General features: G+C 42.9%; 1 protein-coding gene across 2 annotated transcripts in view; it reads left to right on the top strand.

Annotated features, from left to right (window-relative positions):
• bcas3 (BCAS3 microtubule associated cell migration factor) overlaps positions 1–14,722 on the top strand; it is a 205,445-nt gene that overhangs the window by 187,269 nt on the left and 3,454 nt on the right. For both annotated transcript variants that reach the window (XM_057350698.1, XM_057350699.1), the window contains one exon: positions 3,256–3,423. In XM_057350698.1, the coding sequence (XP_057206681.1) occupies positions 3,256–3,423 (168 nt within the window). The remainder of the gene's footprint in view (positions 1–3,255; positions 3,424–14,722) is intronic.

Here is a 14,722-nt window from a genome sequence, read left to right on the forward strand (position 1 = left end):
ATCCAGATGGGTTCGAAAGAACCGGCCATCGTTCAGATCCGGCGCTATGATCATTTCACAACCCTTTTGTGTTCTGCAGGAGACAACAGGTTAATCATCTCTATTAGTGGCATTATCGCGGATTTAACCCTCATTTTTCCATCAGGAAGGGCATGTTCACACCCATAGCGTGAATAGAAAAGGAGTTTTTATGAACAGGAGACACAATATCTCTGAATACACTTTCACACTGACAATTTAAGGAGCCGCCACACACGACGCTTTAGATCTTCACTGCCTTCTTTGTTATTAAAGGTTTAAGGCTAATTGTCAGATGGTGTTGTGTTTTTCTATGTTTGCAGACGTGGCTTTTAGAGCAGGGCGGAGCGATAGAGAGCCGTGCCTGAGTGAGTCGGAATCCATTGTGTGAAAAAGCCCGGCGAGGGCATTGATGGGATTACTCACACTTTTTCATGGCTAAAGAGGGAGAGTAAATGATGTAAAAGGAAGTATAATGTAATGAGGAAGGGCTCTCGGAGGTGGGGGAAAAGGCTTCCTTATGGCCGCGTATCTGACTGCTAATCCTCAGAGCTTACATCAACATTAACATTCACACGTCGCCGCTAAACGCTTCTGGCAGCTATTGGGTTCATATCGCTCAGGCTGCGTTTGTCTGCAGCGCTGTCAGTCTGGCATTTTGGGAGCGGTTGATGCTGTGTGTGTCTGTATACTGGCAGCACTTTAAAGTGAGCTCTGATTGAAAGCCAATGAAAGCAGGGTACACACCAAAGAGCTGGGGGGCAAGGAAATAAAGCCGGCCTGAGTGCCCAGTGTCGCTCTTATCTGGAGAGTTGGATGGCTTGATCTCTTCAAAGAGGACTCTCACTCGAGCGCGGCCATAATCAGCTGATAATAAAGTTTACTCGGCTAACTACAGGCCTTGGCCTCTGATACTTTCCAACATACCGTCACCATATTGCCTTGTTTGCTCTGAAGACAAATTAGGTGGTTACCATAAAACTGTGGCTGAGAAACCCTACAGTTGTGGGTTCGATTCACAGGTAACACACACACATAATGATTAAAAAACTAAATGTGTAGTATTGAATGTGCTGGAAGCTGCTTTGGACAATTCCCCATCTAAACCCACCTCTCATATCACATCCTATATATTTGATCTTTTAAACAACATACAAGTTAGAAATGGAAAAAAGAGGTCTTATTTGCAAGCCCAGATAAAGCAGATGCCAACCTGACACCATGTGATTTACACACTGCCCATTTTCCACCAGCTTGTTTGTTTTTCAGATACAAGTGACCAGCTTTACGCAAGTCTGACACACGTTTCTGGGGATAATTGCTTGTTAGCTCAATTTCATTTATGGTCCCCTAATAAAACCTAATTGAATTAGTCCCACCTCTGCCTGATGGTGCTCTTCTTGCGGGTGTTTACGGTTCTTGTCCCCCTGGTAGCCCAGAAACAGAATGTTAATGTACGTTCCCCGCATGCCTCAGTGATCCCGCCATAACCCGAGGCTGTAAAGGTGAATGCTCTCTGAATTAAATGACCAAAATCTCTATGGTGTGACATAAGTAGCTCTGCATTTGCCAGCATCAAGAGAGAACGAACCAACGTGGGTTTTATGATGATGAGAAACGGTTTATTTTCCCTTCCCTGTTAAATGTGAACACCGTGTCTTCATAGCTCAGTTGCTCAGACAGGATTGTCAAATGAAGAAGTAAAGCGAGAGAAACACGTGAGGCCGGAGAGGGAAACCACGTGGGTCTGCATGGGACATTTGTCTTTTTTTTCTGCATGGGACATTTGTCTGTCTGTGTGCCCGTCCAAAACAGGCGGCAGGCGTTATATTATTGAATTGGGTGAGGTTGAGCTCCGAGGGGTGTGAATAATGAGGAATGTATACTGTGGCAGCTGTCAGCCACTCTGATGAAGAGATCTTCCCTATTGGAGAAGATGAACTTCTGACCTCACATCCTTTGAGTCTTTCTCTATCAGCTTTTGCACTGACTCGCAGTAATGAACCCAGCGTGAGCCGTCCAGCTGAGGAACAGCCTCCCAAACCTATTTAAAAGGGCCCTTGGTGACTTTTAAAGGGTACGATCCTGACCCTGAGACCTGGTTCCTCGTTTGTGAACCAGAAATTGAATATTGCCTGAGTAATTTGTTTAGTTTTAATCTTGCTCACCTTCTGATATATCCTGTAGTGTTTTGGCTGCATACAGAGCCGTGTTTCTTTTTGTGGCGTGCTGGAGCTCTTGCTTTGATGGCGGGCCTGTTGACTCGGGCGATCTGGGTGCTTTGAGGAGTCAATGGCAGACACAGGACAAACAGCTTTTTATGAAGTGGTGTAAAGTTATCTGCTGTCTTTGAGTCTGGCCGGGCTGGTGTTTTACAGCAGATAACAGCAGGCCCCTTGCTTCCCTATCAGCGCAGCCACTGGCCGCCCGCGCTCCTCGCTCGCCCGTGCATTAGCGGCTGTCAGAGGCCTCGAGTGTGGCTGAGGGTTTGCAGGGGAGCTCAGACGAGGGCAGATAGCTGTTGGCCTGCAGATCAAAGGGTCTCCCTACAGGCCATTCTGATAAAGCTGCTGTATTTCATGTAGCAGGTATCTGCAATAGAAAGACACCCTGCTCTCACGCGTCTGAAGAGACAGACGCATTCGGCTTCCTTTCTTTCCCTCACAACCCCTCCTTATGCAATATCACCAGAGCAAGGGCGCTTCTTGGTGTTAAAAAACAGCTCTGCATTTTTGTTTGAAGTCCCACTGTGGTGTTTTCAAGGGTCACTCATTTCCTCTTTGCTATCCCTGTCAGAGGAAGGAGGGGGAGTCGGCTGGAGATGTGTGCCAGATGAAACACAGAAATGTTTATGACCTCAGTGTTTTTAATGCATATACCTGCATAAACATAAAGTTTGCATGGCATTGCTAAGTAAGACCTTAGTGAGACGAGAGACGTTATGAGGAGAACTTGACCCCTCTCCATATCAATGCTGAAATGATTTGACATTAAGGAGCAAAATATAAATGCGTTGTTGCTAAATTGAATACAATATTGTAACATAGAATATTTAGGGATTTAAGAAGTATATGTTTGCCTATAACCTCCCAGGAGCTTTACCAAGCTGAACAAAATTCGATGAGACTTTTCACAATTACATCTACTTGAGCGGAATAAAAGTAAACTCAAAACGAACTATGATGCAATGTTAGTGTAAAACAGTGAACTTGAAATGGTGTGCTTTTCTCTCTGCAGGCACGTTTGACCGCAGTGTCACCCTGCTGGAGGTGTGCGGCAGCTGGCCGGAGAGTTTCGGTCTGCGTCACATGTCCTCCGTGGAAGCCACTGAAGAGGGCCTAAAGGAGAGGCTGGCGGACGCCATGTCAGAGTCGCCCAACAGAGACATCGTAAGCTCTGGGACAGGTGAGCACATACACACTCACTAACAGTGTAGGCAGAAGATCATGTAACGTGGTGAATTAAAGTTGTGGATTTTATCTCAAGAAAAACGACGCAAAAATGTACATCAAAGATCAGAGTGCACCTGTTGTGTATCATGTTTAAATAGATTTAAAGGACAGTTCACACAGAAGTGGAAATTCTGTCTTCGTTTACTTGCCCTCGAGTTGTTCCAAATCTGTATAAATGTCTTTGTTCTGATGAACACAGAGAAAGATATTTGGAAGAATGCTTGTAACCAAACCGTTCTTGGCCACCATTGACTACCTAGTTGGAAAAATTGCTTTATAAATGTATTTGTTCTGTTGAACACAAAAGAAGATATTTTTAAGAATGTAGGAAAGCAAACAGTTCTGAGGCACTACTATGGTAGTCAATGGTGGCCAAGAACTGTTTAGTTACAAACATTCTTCCAAATTCTTTCTTTCTCTGTGTTTATCAGAACAAAGGCAGTTTTCTCGAGGGTGAGTGATGACAGAAGTTTTATTTTTGGATGAACTGTCCCTTTTGTTAAATAACTGGCAAAATGATCCATTAGCCAAGTTCAAATGCAAACTAACTCTGTCAGAGGTTCAAGTGCTAAACTCTATCTCGTTCGATTTTCTCTTGCTAATACTTCCAGTGACTATAGGAATCAGTTACAGAAGACCACACTCCCTGAATGTCTCCGTTTCTTTGAAAGATAAGAATTCATTTTAGTGACGTGCTCCTGATGTATTTCTGCGATTCCTTGCCTCGAAAAAGGCGCATTTCCAAGGTTTTACGATAACAAATTAGGTCATTCACGTCGAAGGAAAGACCGAACGAAATGAGGGGGAAATTGCCACTCTTGACAATCCAAATGTTTAACTCATTTAGGAAGCTGCTGCTCTCTGTCCTTCCCCCCGCCTCAAAACAAGACTTTCTTTGATATCTGAAGAAGACGGAGGTTGGATCCTGCACGCCGCTGCTTGGAGCAGCGAGGTCACAAGGCCCTAATGCCTTTAGCATCGACTGGCCCTCTCTCGTAGCGCGTCTATTAGGCACTAATTTGATTTGTACCTATTCATTTGCAGTCCCTGCAGCAGCACCGAGTTGGCCCTCTCCATAATTGGTTCTGTCTCTATTTTTGCATCATTAGATTAAGCCCGACTCCCGGACACTTGTAGTCTGCGCTTGTCCGTCCATTTATACAGCCTAATGTAACACAAAATTCATTACTGATCACATTACACTCAACTTTTGGCCCTACGGGCTGGCGGATGAACATAACGTTAAGCCTCGTCTGAAGCGGGGAACTCAGGGAACAGACGAAAAATGGATCGTTCAAATAAGCGGCGTGGTGGCTGGGGACACAGTTCTGGAGCCTTTGATGAGTGTAGGCCATCAGTAATGTCAGTCTGTGTCGTTTTCACCCAGACTTCAGGGCTGCAGCCTTAGACTGTAATAGATCAAACCGTTCTTGGGTTTTTGTTGAAGGTGCTTGTCAAGGTGATGGTAAGTGCTGAGAGTATTAGCTGAATGATGATCATCATATTATGACTAAGGTTGTGTCATATCTATACAGTAACCCTCATTCTGCAAGATTTATATGCAACACGGTGTGTTATTTGAAGTCCTGCAGCATCCATAAACCCTAATGTTGTTACCTTAACACTGACCTTAGTTTACAGTACATGATTTCCCATAGATCTGACCCTCTGGCTGGTGTGGGATGTATCTGATCGCTGTGGGAGTGTGTCTGAGAATTGTGGGTGAGCCAGTGCATCTGCGTATGTAATACCTAAGCAGATTTCTTTGTAGTTGTGGGATGCCTCATTTAATAAGGCAGGTTCAGTTGAGAGAATCTTTGAAAGGCTAAAGCAGATGGTTCAGCACTTAGCATCTCCTCACGCACAGGCTCTTCTTCAGAAGGAGACTTAAGTGTCAGGGGACAGCTTAGGCTGTTCTTCTTCTTTATCAGTTGCTAACTACTTCTCCATGTTTCATTCCATCTCTCTCACTCCAAAAATCTAAATTTCTTGCCTGTCAACTACATGGTGAGAAGCAAAAATCAAGGCAAACAGGTGACTCCAGCATACCATAACGCAAGACTCCAAACGTAACGGAACAGAACGTAAGCTAAAACTCTAGAAATGCAGTCATCTTTAAATTTGATTTTGGCCAGCGGCATAACGTTGCAAATTGGATTTTTCTCATTGGAGCTAACCCAACGTAAATTCCATTTACGAAACTGAAAGAGGACAAGGCTCAACCCTGTCAGCCACCGTGGCCCACCCCACACCATTGCTGCCAGTGTTTATTGAGGTTGCACGCAGGGATTATGTGTCTGTCATTCCTCATTACTGCAGACGCCCAAAAAAACACATTTATATCTATTTCCCTGTTAAGCTCACAGCGCTCTGAGGCTACAAGAGCATGTACTCAAATGCCATAAGCAAAGAGTTCTCGGATAGCAATACAAGCATCTCTTGTAAACATAATGCTACGGTAATAGCAATTGCTTTAAAACATCATACAGATTTGCACACTGTTTTAAGAGTACATTGAAAACGTATAGAGATAGTCTGTGCGTTCTGTGTGGTCTATTAGCGGCATGTAAAGGATTTACAGTAAGTGCATATGGCAGTGTGAAAGTTTATAGGGTCCAGTCTCGCTCTCTGGCGGCTGGATTTAATGTACGTGTTCAATTAAAATGATTAAGGCCGATGGGGATTCATGCACTTGACGGAGAGGCCACACTGTTCGAGCGGGACACACCACAATAGCTTCATTGTGAAAAGGATGAGAGCGACAACTCTCAAGTACCCTCTCTTTCTTTCTCTCTCTGGACATCCCTGAGTATTCAGTTCGACCCTCAGGGCACATCTTTACTGTCACAGGAACACACACCATGTCCAACACACATTCACGCACCCTCTCCAACACAAACAAAGTTTCTCAAGTGGACACATATGCAGCCACTAATGACCACAAACACACACACATGGTTACCCCTCAAACAGTCATGCTTGGAAGCTGGTGAAAGATCCCAAGCACGCAAATTTAGCTTTCCCATCATAAACGGACACACATACGCATGCTGTGGCCACCGCTGAGCGTGACCGACCGAACTTGTGATGATTAGAGCTTTTGTCACGAAAGGAGGAACAATGCACTTATATCCGCCAGTAACACTACTCTGTCCCTCCAAACATACTTCGCTAGACACTCCGGGGCGCCAAAAATCTGTCTTCCTCTCGATGGGCTGTTAGCAGTCATGAAGCAGGATGTTTGTTTTTCAATCCCTCAGAAGTCATTAAAGCATTCATCACTTGGTTTTCTAGCCAAAGCGGACTAGCTTGTCATAATTTTGGAATAGTTTGTAAAATTGGCTTTAGGGTTGAGTTAATTATTCGAGTTGGTTATCAGCGCATGCCGCATGGCTTTGTTGGACTTACTCAAGCTTCCATTGATTATTGTTTGGATGTGGTCCATGGTGATTCGATATTATCTTGAGGATACAAAGAAACCACCAATTTCAGCTTAATTAATACATCTGCATTCGTTGCATCTATGTATATGTAGTCTGATGAAGTCTGAAAAGATATCTATTGATTTAATCAGATGGTGAAAACAAGCGTTTCCTGCCGACTGACAGAGCTGATGTGAGAGTTGTTGCGCCTTGCTAGAAAGTTGTCGTATTGTGCCTCGTACGTAAGCCATGTTATGCATCATAACGGATTTCTACAAAATGTCTTCAAAATTCGAAATCCCACCAGCTACTTTTTATACCGCGATCCCGTTCCTGTCTCGGTTCAACCCTCATTGTTTGCTTACCTGGTTAATGACAGCAACATTCACTGTTTAAATTGGACCGAGCCACAAGTAATCATTCGGCAAATCACTAGCTATTATCAGACAGAGCGTTTCGTGCCTTGATGTCACGGCTCGTTTTAATGGCGAAAGATAGCCATCGCTAGAGCAACAAGGCACAGCTGAAAGCACAACAGCCCAGCCACCCGTGGTGCAAAGGATTTAGCAGGCCGCTAATCAATCATCCGCCACCTAAACTCGGCACACGGACGACGGATTACGCAAACAAACCCAGAACTAATCTGGGTCTGCTCAATCTCCTACCGATCCTCGGTGGAGTTCAAGGGAAGCGTGTTATACCATGAAGTTGTGTTGAAAGGTTTTGGCGTTAGCATGCACGTACCATTGCTAGGAGTGTTTAGCTGCTTGACAGTGCCTGATGCGCGTGGATGGGTTGAGTATTGCTGTGTATATGCAAAAATTACATCCATATGTCTTTTAAATCATCTTTTACTTGGAAATACTCCCCCACCCACTAAACTGTGTCAGTGCATTTGTGGGCAGTAGGTAAGAAGACAGACATGATTGTTGGCATATACAACACAATCTCATGGCAATTCATTGAACTATTTTACAAGTTCTCTAATTCATTTTGGTACAATTTGCGGTAACGATTAGGGTTGGGGGCATGGCCTCATTATTGTTTTTTTCTAATAATCATATCTTTTTGCCACTTTGTAAATTAGTGCAAATTCCTGTGAGCTCACACTGGCATATCGTTCCTATTTCTGACCTCAATGGTTGTATTTATGCAAGGCCTTAAAGGACTCATTCCAGACTCATTAAATGATCACTTTCAACAAGTTGGTATGCTTTATTAGGGTCTTCATGAAATGTCTGGAGCATATTTTGCTTAAAAACACTCAATGGCTGTGTAAACAAAACCCTTCTTGCCTCGTCAAAAACAGCTATGCTCACAGCAACCCGTTTTGGTGCATGTCTCTTTAACTGATAATGAGTTACAGCGCACCCCACCCCCCTTCCGTCCGGCGTGTCAACACAACACACGTGTAGTACTGCCATGGCAATGGTTTAGCTAAATTATGTTTCCTGAACTCCTATGCGGTTAGTTTCGTTTTAAACATCTCAAATAATTCGTCCGGAGACTAAAAAATCCATCACAGCAAACAGCGCATCCTAATGCGCTCACGTTGTGCGTGTATGCTTACCTAAAATCCACAGAATGTATTAAAATACTGTACATACAGCTAAACTCCAAGTGCCCATTTGCCAAATAACATATAAATATAGAATAAGTTTAAGACTGGCTTTGAATGTTCTATTTAGCCCGTGACTGACTTAGGTCCCTTCGCTATCATACGCTAACGTTACCCTCATATATATATACGGTACATGTACGTCAATTCAGAATTTTGATAAATATTACTTACATCGGCAGCTTCGTCTCGTTCAGTTGTTCTCGATCCCGCTTGAGGAACAACTTTGAAGCTAATCCTGCTTGTACTGTCCCAGGTTGATAAAGAACTCCAGTTTGAAGTGATTCGCGCAAACAAGCAGGTTTTTACTTATGGTTTCTGAGAAATTTCCACAAAAAATAAAATAAATCCACTCCTGTCTCTTCCGAGGTTAGGACTCTGTGCAGCGACTACATTGCATGTTGTCCACGAACTTTAGCCATGGCGTCACGTACACCGCTGTCGCTTGTGAAAACAACAATGGCGGCAGCGCCGGGGGTGGAATTGTGTAGATTAAGGGGCGGTAATATTATAATAAGATCCTGCTTTTACGTCACAACAGGAGCGAAATCGGAATGGCTCGATTTCTCACATGCTTGCAGAGAAAGGCACACCAAAACAAAGTTACTGGGATCTTGTTTTTCACGTTTTCTGGGTTGCTAGATGCACCGGTGACCCGATTATAGCACTTAAACACAGAAAATGACTTTCATGCAATGGGCTCTTTAAGAATGTGGTTGGCTCTGTCTAAAATAGTGATCGATATATGGATGTTAGGTTATCACTGCTCTCCTTCTTAAACCTTGTATTTCCATATTTCATGTTTTTTTATTTTTTGGCATAAATCATCATTATTATTAGTCAACCTTTGTCACTGGGTTTTGCTCATCTCTAACCAATAAAAAGTATTTATTATATTATATTACATTATATTACATAACATTAGAAATAATATATTTTTAAGAAACAAAAAAAATTTCAACTGGCTTATAAATTGGGACGGCCTTTATTTGGCACTGGCACTACACAAAATATTTTCCAATCATCCACACTATTTGTAACAAACTATACAAGCTGATCACTTTGTCACATGCCTGGTTCATATCCTGTTGTGATTAAAAATGCAGGTTTGCGTTAAAGAGACTAGAAAATACTTCAGAAAGCAAGGTGGCATTAGAGCATGGCTGCATAGGGCAACGACCAGCAGGGGAGTGAAGTGTGAAAATAGGAACACAATCATTATTTCCTGCCCTCAGCGGTAACCAATTCATTCCACGTTCACTCTCTTCAGTCCAGCAGAGGGTTTGAGAGTAATGTGCAGCGACAGGGTGAGACGTTGAAGAATAATTCCTGCATTCACAGCCCCTGTAACAGTCTCTCTTTCTCACACTTTGGGTCTGGATATCATTGCAGATTTAACACGTTGCTTTATTTCTCTTGCTGGTCTTCTAGTCTATGAAGTCTATTTGCTAAACAATTCGTTTTTGGAATGTTCTTTTTTAGTTTTTTGGAAAATCTGTTGTATATTTTAAGTGCATGTTGTTTAACAGCACAGTGAGAACAGGAGCACAGCAACACAACTCTGCTAAAATAATTACACTTGTGTGTTTGCCAGTTCAGCAGCAGCGCTCTGTGAGAACCACTGGATCCCGGCTCTCAGCAAATGGGCTTTTTGTGGGATTTTTCGACACTGCACTTAACAGCTTGCTCCAGGGAGCGACAGTCAGTAAATAGCATCCCTGAAAGAAAGAGAAGAGGCTAAGACTGAGAAAGAAAGCAATACAGCTGACAGGGTGCGAGGCACTTTTAAAAGATGTTCCAGGATGTCTAGACATGGTGTTGGTGAAACATGACGAAAGCGTCAGGCATTTGAGAGGCTGGAGGTAGGTGTCAGTGAGACATGCTACGTGCCTCGGAGTTGTGATTCCACAAATGACTTCTAGGTCATTGACTGCGTTTAGATTCTCAGGAGAATGAATAAAAGTGCAATATTAACACCTCAGTCTGAAACCCAAATCTAGTGCACATTTGATCTCTAACTTCACCTTTTTTCACCTCTCAGACTGTCTTTAAGGATCTGAATATGCATATATTAAAGAATTGTGTATTTATACTACCCATCTTCATACCTACAGAACAAACTTCTGCAACTTCTTCATTAAATTCAGGATCTGCTTTTAAAGTGCACGTATTCAAACGCATCTCTTCTCACTTCGCATCTTGCCCGTGTGCTCTGTACATATATCTGTAAAAGCATGCATTAGTAATAGAGGACATAATGGAGGAGTTTCTTGGAGGCGCAGCTGATAGGCGTGACTGCGCTAACGGTCCAGGCGTTGCCGTGCCGATATGAGATCACTGACCTGACTGCAGCACTTTCCAGGAAAGTGAAAAGAGAAGAGCGCAAGCGAAGCATGCTAGAGAGCGTGTGACTGTCGCTGCGTCTGTTCCTCACACGCACACTCGCGGCGCCGTCGCCTCTAATGGCCTCACACTTTAAAAAGCACTCGTGCACACGGCCCTCTGCTCTGTGAATAAACATTTTCTCTCTTCTCAAGGTGTTCCGCCTCCTGCAGGTGATCGCCCGCATTGTGTGCTTCAAGAGAACAACATCTTTTACCGCTATTGTTTAATTGCTTAGTGATGATCTGAATGCAAAGCAAAATGGCAATTATGCAAAGCGGATAAGTGGATTTCATGTGTGTGCTGCTAATGTGTCCGTGGCTGGTAGATGAAAGCTGAAGGGATAGTTTACCCAAAGATGAAAAATCTTTCATCATTTACTCATCCTTCTTTCTTTCTTCTGCAGAACACAAAAGAAGATATTTCGAAGAATACTGGTAACCGAACAACACTGACCCGCACTGAGTTCGATTGTATAGACAAAACCACAGAGACATTTCTCAAAATCTCTTTTTTTGTGTTTCACAGAAGAAAGAGTCACATACAGGTTTAGAACGACATGAGGGTGAATAAATGATTATTGTGTGTAAGAGAGAGAGCGTGCGAATGTTTTATATATGTGACATAATTCATACATGACCTATATGTATATATATATATATATATACTGTATATACACAGTTTTATGTATGTGATTCAGGCTGCAGAGCTTTAATGAACCCCACTCCATCAGTATGCGTGTGTGTTCGATGTGTACCGCCCCCACATCTCAGGGTTTCAGTCCTTCAGATGCACGGCATGACGTTGAGCTCGGCGGCCGTCACATTGACCGAGCCCATCAATCCAAGAGACATAAAGTAATATGGACAGCAATTAAATCAAGTAATTGAATCAAAACTCAAATTAAGCCACCAGCCTGAGTGGTTTGTAATTGTAAATGGCAGGAGCCTTCCATCCCACCGGCTTAAATTTGAGACCTGCGCCTTGAGCAACTATTTAACCAATTACTCCGGTAGCAGTAATAGACCTTCTTAATGCTCGCTGAATCAGAGTGATTTTGTTTGACTGGGCTTTTTATTGAGGGTCTGTGGTTGACTTGTAGCCCGTCTGATAAATAAAGAATCAGTCATGTTTGTTATGTTAATGGCTTTGGGTCGCATTTAGCTCGTTTGAAAGTTTGCTAACACTATATACTATTCAGAAACATAAATAAACCTATTGTGTTACGACCGCCAGAGAGTCATTATTGGCGCTTGCTGAGGATAAACATCACAGTTATTGTTTCTCATACTTAATGAGAGCTAATTGAACAAACTAAAAACCACAGGAACACCCTGGCAACGCATAGCAACCCACCTGCTTCGCGTTGTTGGGGTTTGCATTAGCAAACTCAAGAAAATCTTTGTCACAGTCATGTTATCTCAATGGCATAGCGCAACCTAACGCTATTTCAAAGAAAGGGAATGAAAAGTAAGCCCATAAGTAAACGTGTGGAGGGTCATTCACACTTTTGTGTTAAAGCTGCAGTAGAGCCGTGTTGAGTTTGGACATTACATGGACGAACATGAATAAGCTTTCATTTCTGAGGTATGAGGACCAGCACTCATCTCATCGTGTTCTAGTTAGAAACACGGCGGCAAAGCGAGACCGGTCATGATCGTGGTCGCGAGTCTGATTCATTTTTCACGACTGTGAGTTTTATCATTCATTACTTGCATTACTATGTGACAGTTTAAAGAGAGAGCATCGCTCAGTCCTACTTTCTAGCACTTACTGGAGACATGCTCTGCAGGATTCATGAATAGTGTTGAAACTTCGGAACTCAATTTGCGGAAGAAAGTGACGCTTTCCTCTGCAAAACACTCGATAGGTACACTTTATAAACCCCTTGTGTTTGCTTACTCATCACAAGACTTTCACATGTGGGCGTGGCTTGCTGTGTGTGTGTCTGATTGGGTCTTGTTTGTTTGGCGTGGGCTGTGGTCCGCAGTCTAAACACCTCTGTTGCTTCCAGTCTGAAAGGGGGTCAAACTCGCACGCTATTAATATCCCAGACAAAATAAGTAAAGTGGATACATGATGAGGCCCTGTCACAGCGATAGTGTCCCACAATGCCTCTAAAGCCCCTCAGCTGGGGTGTCGCTAATGCCCATCTTTTAAGAGGATGACTTCCTTAATGCCAGCTTTTCATTTGAGGGATAATCTCAGAGGGGCTGTGAAATAACTATCAACAGTGCGGATGTGTCTGGGTGTGTATATTATTTTAGTTGAGGGTTTACGTGTCTCTCCTTGCGGTCAGTGATGAATCAAAGGAATGACGTGCAGGCATATGTAAAATCTGACTGGAGAGCAGAGCGTTTGTATGTTAGGGAAATTTACTAGTACAAATAGATTTAAAAAAATTAAAAACTGTAATGGTGGCAGCATTTACTCTGTAGTTTTATGTAAGTTCTGAGGGAAAGTCTTTATTTGTATTATTTTAAAAGTGTTTGAAATTTAGCAGCATCTAGAGGTGAGGTTGCGAATTGCAACCTTCGGCTCACTCCACCACTCGCCCCTGTCTTTTGAAGCACTACGGTGGCTGACACAGGACTAAGATGTCGTCATTTTCGCTTCTTTGCAGAAGGAGATAACATTTACGAAACACGTTCTGTAGAGCAGTTTGTCCATTTAGGGCTACCGTAGGAACAACATGGCGAATCAGATTAGACATGTGCCCGGTTAACCGCGGTTACCACTAAATCCTGCTGAAACCGAGTTGGCTGCGATAATGCAAAATATTGATTATTTTATGATGCGTCGCTTGTCCGTGAAGCACGGCTCTGGGATCAGTAGGAAATGCTGCTCGATCTAAAAGCAGTGCGAGTTTAAGTCGCTTATAACGTGCATTTAAAAAAGCAACACCCGTCAAACATGATCATTATAAATATACGTTATTATCACGAAAATACCTGAGGAGACTTGAGGATCAGTGATGAAAACATGTCCTTAGGCATTTCCTAGAACTACTTGCGTTATGGTCTTCTTCTGCAGAGCGTATTTGGAGTTTCTGCACGAGAGCGCCCTCTGGCTTTCGGATGCAGCAGCATTTTACCGTACTTCACTCACAAGTTGTGCATAAATCACGTGATATATATTTTCGGTTAACCGGGCATATGTCTAGGACTCCAAACAAAACATTGAACTCTAAAGGGCGGTTTCCCGGACAGGGATTAGCTTTAACCAGGACTCGGCCTTAGTTATATTATGATATTTAAGTCGTTTTTAAAAACATACTTTACAAAAAAAACATTTGTGGGCATCTTGAGACAAAACAATCGCACTGATATATTTTAAGATATGTCAGTGTAAGTTGTTTTCTATTTAGACACCTCTAACATTTAAGTTAGTCTGGGACTAGTCTTAAGCCCTGTCCAGGAAACCGCCCGGTTATATATCACAGTAAAGTCATACCCTGTGTCCTGTTGCCCACCTCTCCTTCTCATAATAGGGCCACAAATCAGGTCCACTCTCTCATTGGCATTTACCCTGGCACACCAGCCTGATTAAGGGCTCTTTATATGCTTTCATCCGGTTTCGTTTTCTTTTAAAAGTGGACTTAACACACGCAGTTTCTGCCAATCTCATATTACCTATAGAGTAGCATTGCATACTTTGTATCTTTGAAGAGTCTTTAATTTCATCACATTTAAAAAAGACTGCACGATTATTTCTGAAAACAGGCGACCTCCTGAACGCGCGCGAAGGGGGCGGAACTAAAGCACGAGCACACAATACATCATCGCATTATCCCTGCATAACAGTTGATTCACTATAAGTTCGTGTTGTGT

Source organism: Triplophysa rosa, linkage group LG14, assembly GCF_024868665.1.
Source record: "Triplophysa rosa linkage group LG14, Trosa_1v2, whole genome shotgun sequence".
In the NCBI taxonomy this organism is placed as follows: domain Eukaryota; kingdom Metazoa; phylum Chordata; class Actinopteri; order Cypriniformes; family Nemacheilidae; genus Triplophysa; species Triplophysa rosa.